Source organism: Rhinolophus sinicus, linkage group LG11, assembly GCF_036562045.2.
Source record: "Rhinolophus sinicus isolate RSC01 linkage group LG11, ASM3656204v1, whole genome shotgun sequence".
In the NCBI taxonomy this organism is placed as follows: domain Eukaryota; kingdom Metazoa; phylum Chordata; class Mammalia; order Chiroptera; family Rhinolophidae; genus Rhinolophus; species Rhinolophus sinicus.
The window spans coordinates 62,295,619-62,307,763 of record NC_133760.1 but is presented as its reverse complement, the minus strand read 5'-3'; the positions used below and the strand labels follow the sequence as shown (position 1 = coordinate 62,307,763).

Genomic DNA, 12,145 nt, shown 5'->3' with positions numbered 1-12,145 from the left:
TTCTCTATCTCTTAACACCTAGTAGAAAAATACACAAAAGTAGATGCTCAATAGATATTTGTCACAGACGTGAGAATTGTTCCCCACAATGGAACCATGAGAGAAATCAAGAGGAAAAGATATAAAAAGAAAGTTTAACTTCTCATTTAAAAACCCTCTTAAAGTAAGAAGAACAAGAACATTTTTATCTGCAAGAAAAATAAAGATTGAACAGAAAAGGAAATGTGAAATATATAGTGTTTAAGTAAACCATATTTACATAATCACACTGTTACACTTGATTATTAAAGTAACAAAATTGTGATATGCCTTATCTCGGGAGGATGAAGGGGGGTGTTCTCATCTGCTATAATAGGGAGTCAACTAATAATGTCTAAAAGTGCTAACTGAAGAATTAAAATCAGAATACATATAGGAAAGTGGAGCTTCATACTAGAAGAATCATTAACACATTTAAAAGTTACTGACTCTGGGTGGGGGTAGGTGGAACTTGGGGAGGGGCGGGGAAGGAGACTGCTAGTTTTTCACTGCGAGCTTTTCAGTATTTGATTTTTTAAACTCCGCACGTAGCACTTTGGTTATGTAAAGGTCAAAGACAGTCTGCTCCGTTTCCCCCTTATCTTGTCTCACAGTGACTTCGTTGTCTGGTTGATGAGGTTTGTGTAGAAGGCACATCTGCCCTCTCGGTGACCATTTCCTGGAGGAAGAGCCCTCTGCTTCTGGTTAATCCAGTTCTGGTCCTCAACCCCAGCTCCCCGGTGCAGAGATGGCCCCCTGCTCTGCTGGGCTTGTACCTCTGGGCCCTGCCCAAGGGTGGAGATGCTGCCCCCTAGCGGGAGGTGGAAGCACCTCTGGGATGCCTGAGGGCTACAGCTAAACTGTGGTCCTAGGACCTTTCTGACTGCACCCTTCCCTTCCCAGAATATCGAGGAGACAGCTTTGTGGTAGAATTGGTGTTTTAATTTCCTCTGTCTACCAAGGAGGGAAGTCCTGACACTGACCCTAAGTACATGGGCCCAGGACCAGCTTTAGCGGCATATTGCCTCTGTGCTGTTTTCTTATTTGGTGTTTGGTGGGCTCAGGTCTATTCCAGTGCCCTCCCTGCCCCCTTGTAAGCAATGCCATGTGCTTGGGCAGGGAGCCTGGGTGTCGTTTGTGATTACGAGGTCATGCAGTCAAGTTGTGAAGAATGAGGGCACGCAGAGCTTGGCTGTGTGACCCTGGGCAAGTTATTCCACCTCGGTGGGCTTCATTTTGCTCATCTATAAATGAATGATGATAATGTGAGTCCCTATCATTTGTAAAGCTGTTATAAAGATTAAATGACATATGCAAACCAGCTAGCATGGCCACCACGCTGACAGCCAGGATTTCTGGAGGTACTTCCTGTTACTAAGTGGTCCTGAGGCTATTAGCACACAGAGTGGGCCCAGGCACAAGGCTGCCTTTTTGCTTTTATAAATCAAAATCCCGTGCAAAGGTGGTTGTTGTTAACTGTCTAGCCCATTTTCTTTTACAATAAAACTTTGGTTACTCAGAACCCCTCAGGCAACACCAGAGTTCCTGGATTCTTGAGGGTGATCTTAATTATTTTCTAAAATGTGTTTTGTACTCACTCTTGCCATAAGCATTCTTTCCCCCCACTATCTAATTTCCAAGACGAATATTCTGTGAGTTGGGAAACTTGATAACAAAGCTTGTTAGGATTAGCTACAGAAAGAAAATAGATTTTAAAATGCGTGCTCCTCCCACGAGTAGAATGCACGGCATGGGTTTTGTGACACTCGCATTGGCGGTTGTATTGCCTTCCTGCTTTTCTGCTGTGTGGTTTTCTGTTTGCCAAATCACTGGGCTTCGAGAGCAGCGGTGTCTCTGCACTGTGTTTTAGAAGAGATGGGCTCAAGGAGACTGCTTTTGCAAAGGTGGAGCAGAGTATAGCGGTTTGGAGCATGGGTTCTGGACTTCAGACTGCCCGGATTTGAGTGGTTGCTTTGTTGGCTGCATGTCGGATTGGCCACGTGAGCTGTACGCTGTTGGACAATCTACTGAACACTTGTGACTCGTCCCTCCAACCTTTTTGGTGGTGGCAGTGATGACACGTAGCTCATTTAATCCATCATGACTCAGGCCTTCAGTAAGATCATGCATGTGGGCTCTTATTATAGAACAGTGCTCAGCACATAGGAAGTCCTTAATCAATGTTATCACGATCATTAAGGAAAGTAAGAAAAGACAGAAAGCTTCACGGTGAAACTGAGGATTAGGTATCAGGTGTGCCAGCGTGATCGAATGAGGGAATAAGAGAAAGAAGTGAAATAACAAGGAGGAAGGTGGACCTAAAAGGCTAAGATTCCTCCAAATTTCCTTAAGTGAAGGGTGAATGTATCGCAACAGCTTTCTGCCCCAGCCTGGACCGAGAGGCCCAAGGACCTAAATGCTGATGATGTAGTCTGTTAACTCTCCAGTTCGTTGTTAGTGAATTGCCTGTGACATCTGTTAGCGATGAGCTTTTAGACACAGAATTATTTACTGCTCTCTAGATATATTCGGTTTTTAGTTTGTAAAAAAGTTATTTTTGGTTGGTTTTTTTTGTTTGTTTTTAGGGGAGAGGGCAGAGGGGAGATGCGGCTCTATTCCTAGAAGTTTGAGGAAAATGGAAATCTGGCTGTTAACCTCAGCTCAGTGTTTTCTCAGTAAGAATGTGCATCTCCTTCCCTGCCATTCCCATCAAGGGAAGACGGTGACCGATCAACCAGTCCTCAGGCCCATAAACCGGGTGCTCTGATAGGTACCACCTCACTCAGAATAGTCTAAAATCCTCACCACTCCCCAGGAGGTAGGAGTTTCTATTACTCTCAGTTTTCAAATGAGTAAATGGCAGGTTAGAGAGGTTACACAACTTGCTCAAGACTGGTTAGTGACAAAGCGGATTCAAACTCAGTGCAGCCCAACTCCCAGCTTGGATCCTGACCCTTTCTGCACGGCCACTGTACTTGCTCATGGTGGAGGCAGCCAGGGACCAGTAGGATATGTGGGTCTGACTGTGTCTGTTCTCCTGATGCAGGCATTTGGTGGCACTGGCTGGGGCCCCTCAGGAAGGCGACCAATCAGCACCCTGCAGCTGACCTCTGACCCAGGCTCTTTGCTAGTCAGCTGTGAGTCAGCCTCTTCAAATGGCAGTAATGTCACAACCCGTCAAGAGACCAGTGGTGGCCTCTGGCAATGGGCCTCTTTTGAGGCTTTTTTGGTTCATCTGAACAATTTTGCAGTGAAATCCTGTAGACCCCAGGAGGGGATGTCTGGACTGGTTCCCCATCAGAGCTGGAGTCCGACAGTACACCATTCCAGCCAGTTCCCCAGCCATGCAGCCACATCTAGTGTGTCTGGCTCTCAGCCTTTCCCTCGGGGCAGAAATGCTGCTTCTGCTGGGTAAGTGAATGTGGATTCCTCCTAGTCACCTAAACCACCTGATATAATGGCAGAGGCTTTCAAACCACACTCACTGCCTCTGAAAATTCAGGGGATCCTGTGAGAAGGGCCCTAACAGCCAGGGCTCTGGGTCCCCACCCCCAACTGGAGTAGGACTCCCTCTTCCATCAGTTGCATGTATTGAGTCTCCTAAGATTTGGTTTAAAGAAAAGGTTTTGTTGCTTTAAAAAACACCTTTTGCAAACCCTACCCTAGGGGAGTCTAAAGCAGAGAGCCCAGATGGGTGCTGACCTGGCCCAGAAGTTGGCTCAGGTCCTGCATAGCTGGAAATGCTGACATAAAGTGCCCCCAGTTTCTCTGGGACTGCATGAACTGTCCCAGTGGGAGAAACCGGGTTGGGCTTTGAGCCCAGGGACAAAGGTTTGGTTCATTCTTAGGGAATAGGTCTTCTCTCAGAAACACTGCTTGTCTTCAAAAGGCTGTGAGAGCTGTAGGTTCCTGTTCCAGTCCCCAAGTAAGGTGTGGGTATGGAGCTCAGCTCTGGGCAGTGTCTGGCTGGCTGTGGGTCATGGGAAGCCTGGGTTCCGGCAGGTGGCCAGGCCCAGATGCTCGGCCTACACCCCCCCAGGCCTGTATGCAGGGGCGGGTCAGCCTCCATGGTGAGTAGAGGCCAAAAGGGCAGAGTAGAGAGTGGTATATGAAATTCCCCTAGGTTTAAACAAACAGAGAAAGTCAGAGGAATCCAGTGGGTCAGAAAGATCAGGAACAAACAGGGAGGCAGATTCATGACATCAGTCTCAAGTGTCACTTGGCTGCAGTGGCTGTTTTGTTATCGCAGCCGGAGCTGCCTCACTGCCTCTCTTGACCTGGAAGGAACTGGAATCTGAAGAAGACTTGCCAGGGACCTGCAGTGCAGGACCCCAGAGACAGCAGAGTATGTATGTGTGTGTGTGTGTGTGTGTGTGTGTGCTAGTGAGAGCAGAGGTAATCACCCCGGGAAGAGTTCCTGACCCTGGGCATCCTGGAGGTATACCAGGCCCCAGCATTCAAACCAGGCTGTTGACTCCCCTCAGAGAACCCCTTTGCCCCCACGTCTATGCCCCTCTCCTATAAACGGTAAATCTTAGCTAGACTGACTGTCCCAGGATATGGCAACACACTAGAAGGGCTTAGAGGACTTTAGAAGCCGATACAAGGATAGTAGTGAGAATCACAATGGTGACAAAACAAAACAAAACAAATTTAAAATACACGACTGGGGTCTGAATACCAGTGGAGTGAAGACCTGGCTGGGTGCCCACAAGAAAATCATAGAATCCTGAAGTCAAAGGGCCCTGAGATTTCAACCCCTCTTCCAAGAGCCGACATCCAGCATCCCTGACAGGGTCGTCTGGATTGTACTTCCGGGGATGGGCTACCAGGACCACACATGGCAGCCCCTTACAATCTTCCCTCATTCTGAGAGGGAATCTCCCTTATGGCGCTTTGACTCTTGGGTTCAGCTTTGACCTGTGAGCCTGGTGTGTTGACCTGTAGAAGCCAGAAATGACACCCTTTTTGAGTTTTCTCTTCATTCCTCATGTAACTGACATTCTAGTTCTCGCTTTCTGGTATCTTGGCTACCCACCCCTGAATGAGCTCCCTACGCAGAACCTGATGCTCTGGACACATTTGTTTATTAATTCAGCAGATTTCAGTACATATACCAGTGGTTAGGAGCACAGATTCTGGGATCATACTGTCCTGGGTTCAAGTTCTACGACTTACTAGCTGCGTGACCTCCAATAAGTTACTTAACCTCTCTGAACTTCAGTTCCCTTCTCTGTAAATGGAAGGTAAAAACAACAGCCACTTTATAGAGGATTAAATGGTATAGTACATGTAAAGGAACTCCCATAGCGCCTGTTAAATAATAAATGCTCGAAATGTTGGCAGCCACAGTGAGCTGGTAGATGACTCGTGCTGAGTTTGTACTCAACTAAAAGCCAAGGGTCTTTTTCACACGGACTGCTAACATTTATCCTTATTACACTTTATTTTTGTCAGCTTTAGTTCATTGTCTCACCCTGTGAACACTGATTCTGTCACCATACATTAGCTAGCCCATGCCTCTTTGAGTCCTCTGCAAACCTGAAAGCATGCCGTTTATGTTTTCATCTGAGCTCTGTCTCCAGTCCGATGTCAATGTGTTACTCAAGTTTCTTTAGGTTCAGCTGTTTAACCAGCACTCAAGTTACTCAACTGTGCTATCATCCAGCCCACATTCGCTCCTCTGATTGAGATTTTTTTTTCCCCCCAAACTCTGTAGGCTCCAAAGAAAAAGTTAATTTATGTTCGGCAACTTCTGTTGAACATAAAGACCAGGGAAATTAGAAAGCCTTTTAGAAAGACTTGAATCAAAAAGTGATCAATGTAAAGTTTGGACACTTGACAGGGTAAATCTCATTTATCTAGAACACTCCCTCATGGGGAGTTGCGTAAATCCTCCGCAATGCCAGAAACTGAGGGTCTTCTGTTTTTTTCTATCTAGTGGAATAGAAACTTCTCAAGGTCAGGAGTCATTTTTATGATTTCAGGACCTGAGTTCCACAGAGAGAAGGCAGTCTAAGCTTTGCACGTAGCAGACTCACAATACCTGCTGACCAATAGGTCACTATAAAAAGGAACCACTTATAGGCACACATCTAGCCCACAATGGGAAACTCAGAAGCCTCAGCTGTGAGATTCAAGAGGACAGACTTTATGTGTTTCATGTTTGTCACCCTCAGGGTCCCTATTACATCCTATGTTGCACATGGTAGATACAGAACTCAGAAAATCGCTTTCTGAATGTTGAGTGAACAACATGAGGGACAAAAGCCAGAGTCCTCGAGTCACACTGACCTTATTCCCATGCGTACCTTCATATGGAAAGTACACTATTGATACACCATCAAGAAACATTGCAATCAAGAAACGCTAACTAAGGGCTAACACGATGACCTGCGCACACACCTGCCATGGACTTCTTACATCCTAGAGGGCCTGGGTCTTGGTGGAGAAAGGACATGTCTGTTGAAAGTTTGTATCTGGTGTAGCTCATGTACCATTTAAAGAAGACATCAGATAGGATCCAAGGGAAGGAAACAACACTTTTAGCCAAGGTCTTTGGAGAGACTTCACTGCAGAGGGTAACTGGGTTGGATTTTAAAGGTTGAAGGAGTTGGAGAGAACTTTCCAAGGTGGAAGAACAGCCTGAGTCATGGGAAGGGGCTGGGCAAGCACACGGTGGGTTTGGGGGGTGACAAGCAGATGATGCATCTGGAATAGGGGCTCCTGCTGATGCCAGCCTAGCTTTTCCCGGTGAGCCATGGCACACGCTGGTGCAGGGGGCCGGCCGGTGGTTGTGGAAGAGGTGTTTTCTCTGTCTGCAAAGTTAACTAGCTCACAAAGAGCAATGCCCCATGCCCTCTATTTTAACAGCATTTCCTTCACATCTGAGTGCAGCAGGCTTGGCCCACGCTGCTCCCTGTAACCCAATTGCTAAATATCATCAGTAGCTTATCGGACCGATGGGAAAGGATTTTTCACCTCAAATGATCAAACTTGCCCTCTGGTTCTCCCATTGCTTTTTGTCTCCGGCCCCAGCGATAACAATGCCTAACGCTTTACCAGACAATCTTCCTATCTCCTCATGGTCATGCTACCCTCGCAAACTCCTGAAAGGGGCAGTTTGAGGGAGACGGGTCATGGGTGGAAGGAGAGGAACTCGGGGTCCGGAACAGCCCGTGCAAAGGCTTGGTGCTAAGTGGTTTTCCGGAGGGTGACAAAGCCTTGTCCTCAAGTGCCTTGCGCATCTCCCTTCACCTGGAGCCCTCTGTCACTGGCCTGGCAGGGACCCGAGTAGGGGGCTGGGCCATAAGGGGTCTGACCTCGCTGGATCGGAGGACTCCGAAGAATGGGTAGAGGAAGGCGGGCACCAGGGCTGCAGCTCCGAGAGGCACCGCCTCAGACACCCAGTACACAGCAGTCACGATCAGCACGTATGCACACGCAGCCTCCTGGAAAGGGAGGGAAGAGGGCAGTTAGTCACAGGACAGCCACTGCCACTGAGAACCAGATGAGGCCCAGGGCAGCGGCAGCGGCCCCCGGACTCAGACATGGGCACTGGGACCCAGTCTTGGCAGGTACAAGGCCGCGCCTGGCCAGGGAGTGTGGTGGATATGTGTGGGACCCATCCATGGGTGTGGGACGTCATGGCTGCTCCTTGGACGAACAGATGCGTGGCATGTGGTTTGCAGTGGTTTGCAGCAGGGTGGCCATGGGACTGTTAGGACATCACAGCTCGGCTGGTTCCTGACACTGAAGAGTGGGGACCAAATCTAACCGCCGTGTTCAGAGCCACGATCATATACTGTACTAAAGGCAGAGTTCCCAGCTTTAACTCGGACTGGGCCAGGATATTTTGGTGTCAAGTTGATGGCACACTAGAGGATCTTGGGGGTAGATAAAGGTAGGGATCGATCTGTGTAATTTGTTCACAGGTGCGCTGAGATGGGCCCATTGGGCGCTGGCTAATTCCTTGCTATGGGGGCCGTCCTGTGCATTGTAAGATGTTAGCAGCATCTCTGGCCTCTACCCATTGATGTCAGTTTCACCTCCCTAACTGTGACAACCAAAGAAGTCTCTAGACATCGCCAGATGTCCCTTTGGGGGGAAATGGTCCCTGGTGGAGAACCAGTGCCCTAAGCAGTGTCTGGCTCTCATTGGTCTGGGACTCCATTCCACCTCTTGGTGGAATGCACATGGAAGCATCTTCTGACGAAGGGGATAAAGAGTGCTGCCAACTGGAGGGAAGGCCTGGAAATGTACCAGTGGTTTCCCCAGCACACTCCCTTTGCTGGTGGCACAACCCCTGGGTGCAAAGAACAAATTAGTACAGCATTCTTATACAAAATCAGCCCTCCTTCACGTTGGCTTCCAGGAATGTCAGTTGCCTGGCATGGCGCTGATTTCATGGTGTTGAGAAAAGTCACTGGCTTACTTTAGGGAGAGGTCGCCATCCAAGGGCCTTAATAATGGGCTCAGAGGGTTGCTGTATAGAAGATCCAAGCTGGCTGTGGGTTCCTCAATTTATACATAGTTCTAAACCATCTGGGCTCAGGTCTGACCTGCCCTGAGGCTGGCTGGTGATCAAGAAACCTGACAAATCTCGTTCTGTTTATCTCTCCCCTGGGTTCAGAACATGTGTCCTGACACTCTTGCACAAAAATTACAAAGGGCCGCCATGATCAGGGAGGGGCATCGGGAGTGATTAACCCTGCTTGGCTGGATGGGACCTGCTCTTTCCTGATGTGGGTTACAGGCTCAGGGCTTGAGAAGTGGGAACCGGCCCCAGCCATTGTTGACTGTAGCTCCCACTGAGAATTCCTCTGGGGGCCAAAAGATCAGAGAGAAGTTAAAATTTTTTGAAAGTGCTGATAAGACAACAGAATCAATCGTGGAAAAATAAAAAGGTTCCACTTGGAAAAGAATGCAATTTAGAGAAATACACCCTTTGTTGTGGAAATAAAACTACCTAAAGGAGTTCAAAGCTCTTTAGCCCACTTATTCCCATCTATTTTCTGGGAAAGAGACAGAATGGCAGGTCGTAACTCCAGTTGAAGATAAAGGGGACAGAATATCTGTCCCTTACTGAGAAGTGCTTACTCCTTCCTGAGAACCTTCAGTCTTTCTTGTCCTGGTCATTACAAGGCCACTAGTTAAGGGAGAGGAGACATGGAGACAGACTGAGAATGAGACACAAAAACTTTCCCTGTACCAGGCACCATTTTGGTTTGAATTAGGAGAATTTGGGTAATCCAAAGTCAACTTTTTTATTGTAACTGTTGTTAAGAATTAGAATAGGTTACTGGAGGAAGTCACCAAGCCACGTTCATCCATCAGTATTGAGAACAGGATAATCTACCATCATTGTTATCTGGACTTTCCTTAGAGCAGAAAAAAGACCAAAAGACTATACCATCAGAGGGTCTTTCCATATATTTCTCACTCAGTTCACTTGTGGAATTTACATAAACTTCCTTTTGCCACTTCTCGACCTTCTCAAAATTCAACAGGCAAGCTTATGTTTAGACACCCCAAAATATTCTACGAAGTTTGATTGCAGAAGTCTTGTGTCCCCACATCTGGCTAGTGTTGGGGGTAGCTCAATCAATCAATCAATCAGTCAGTCAGTCAATATTGATTGAAGTGAATTGGGCCCCTCTGCTGGCCTACAGGTCTCTTATCTACTGGAGAAAATATTCTGAGAATCCCAGGCCCCTTATCACTGCCACTGCTCAGCTGGTGTGTAGGGGCTGGTAAGTGTTCAGACAGTGCCTTTCAGGGACAGTGTTGTCAATTGTTTTTCTGCTCCTGTTTACAAATAAGGGAGAGTGTTCAAAAGTAGTGTTTCCCCATATCAGAAGTTTCCTGACTGCTACTGCCGTGTTCCCCCGAAAATAAGATTGGGCCTTATATTAAGCTGTTTGCTCCAAAAGACACATTAGGGCTTATATTCAGGGGATGTCATCCTGAAAAATCATGCTAGGGCTTATTTTCCGGTTAGGTCTTATTTTCGGGGAAACACGATAATAGCTGCATGCCTCTGCTCTCCTTTTCCATGGAGTTCAGCCACCCCAGTGATATCCCATCCAAACTTCACTGAAAGGGGCTTGTGGTCTGTGACCCTGCTGTCATAAATGACCGGGAAGCCTTTTTGAAATTTACCTTGGGAGTTGGGTGTAATTTTTATCCCCCCGGCGACACTGAAGCAGGACTTAGCTATGGACACGCCCTCTTGTACGCTTTTCTTCTGTAATATGGTAAGCTGAGTCTGGGCCCCTAGTTTTAAAGCACTGGGCAGGAAAAAGGGTCATTCTAACCCTTCCCAAAATGTAGCCTGTCACTTTGAAGAACCATCAGAACTGGAGGCCAGGAGCTTCTGCCCAGGTTACTTCTCTCAGCTCCAGCCCAGAGCAGACAAGTCCATTTAGGAATCTTCAGGATTAAATATCAGAATCTAAAGATTTGAAGCAAGGTGGAGGAATGGGGAGAGCCATCCTACGGGTTGGTTTCTGCCTACAGCGGGCACCGATTTACATCACCATAGAGGAAGAAGAGCAGGGCTTTTGTTGACACTGTGACACACAGAGAACTCATCTTTGCAGGGCACGCTGGGGCAGGTGGCAAACAGGCTGCGTCCGTCCAGTTCTGAGGGCATCAGCCACCCAAGCTTTATCTAGCTGTCCCAAGAGATATGGGGGTCAAGATATCTGCCCGCCACTAACCCATGTGCACTGACTGGAAAGCTCTGAGGTACCGTATTTCTATATTCTTAAGGCACTGGTTCTCAACTGGGGACAATTTTGCCCCCCAGGAGATTTTTGATAATATCTGAAAGCATTGCTGGCTGTCACCATTGGGGGGTGGGCAGGGACAATGTGTGCTACTGGCACCTAATGGGATGCTGCTAAACATCCAACAATACATGGGACAGCCCTGCCCCCACCACAAATAATTATCTGGCCCCAAGTGTCACTAGTTTGGCTCTTGAGAAACCCTGTCCTAAGGTGGAACTCAGCCTGAAAGAAGGGGCTAGGTCAAGATAGGGCATTACTTTTTGGTCTTTGTAGGTCCAGCTTTAAAAATCTCTTCAAAAATGATTGACAGAAGCAAACAAGAGTATAGGCACCCTGTCCTTCCGTCCCTCTCCTCTTTTCCCCCCACCACATCCCTTTCCCCTCAAATGTATAGATTATTTTGCCAATTTCACTAATTGTTTTTTCCTTTTTGTGGCTACTTCTCACTAGCCATTGGTAACTAAGAAGCTCAAAGACAGGGTCCCCAAATGAAATGTGGGGAACACTGCATTCTAGAGTCAGGGTCCCCAAGGATGGGGCTAATTTAGGAGGTCACAGGGAGTGCCTGATACTGCCATGGAGAAGAGGGCAGTGAGTCTTCCGTTAGCATTCCCTGAAATCCATCTAGTGTTGAGAAGAAAAAAAAAAAAAAAACACACATGAAAAAAAATCAGCTCATTTGGATAAAGCAGAAAATTGAGTAGTGTACAGGCCAAGAAATCTGTCAGCAGTAATCACTGTCTGCTAATCCCAGCACGGTTTTAATCAGTCTCCTTGGCGCTCTGGGGGTGTTTATTTTACTAAAGATCGAAGCCAGTTTGTTTTTAAGAAGCAGCATCCTAATCCCCTCTATGTAACGTTACAATTTAATCTTGGTTACCAAGTTACTCAGGGCCATGGGTGGAAGGCACTCTTCCCCGCCCACCAACGCCATCAACCTCCCGTAGTTTATTTTTCCTCAAGTCTCAAGGGTAGTGGGGCGGGGGGAGGTTAAAGCCGCTGAGGGGAGGAGAAGGAAAAGGCGGAGGAGGAGGAGGAGGAGGAGGAGCAGCAGGAGGAGGAGAGGGAGGAGGGGAGAGAGCGAGAGGAGAGAGCAAGGAGGGAAGGGAGGCAAGTGATGGTGTGAGAAGCAAGATGAGTATAGAGCAAAACCTGGGGCTTCTCTGCTCACACAAACCCGGTCAAAAATTAGGTCATGGTCTAGAGTTAAGGGCTCTTGCTTCTTTTTCTATCATGTCATTTGCTGTCTCTCCTTCAAGAACACAGAGGATACAAATAAAGGGCGTTATGCTGGGGACCAGGGCAAGCCGAGATGCTGAACTCTGTTTTCAGTT

The 12,145-nt window shown here is 47.6% G+C and overlaps 1 protein-coding gene across 2 annotated transcripts in view; it reads right to left on the bottom strand.

Moving 5' to 3' along the window:
- The window catches only part of SLC13A4 (solute carrier family 13 member 4), a 37,280-nt gene that overhangs the window by 23,692 nt on the left and 1,443 nt on the right, over positions 1-12,145 (bottom strand). For both annotated transcript variants that reach the window (XM_019750649.2, XM_019750657.2), the window contains exon 2: positions 7,341-7,469. In XM_019750649.2, coding sequence (XP_019606208.2) covers positions 7,341-7,469 — 129 coding nt within the window. The remainder of the gene's footprint in view (positions 1-7,340; positions 7,470-12,145) is intronic.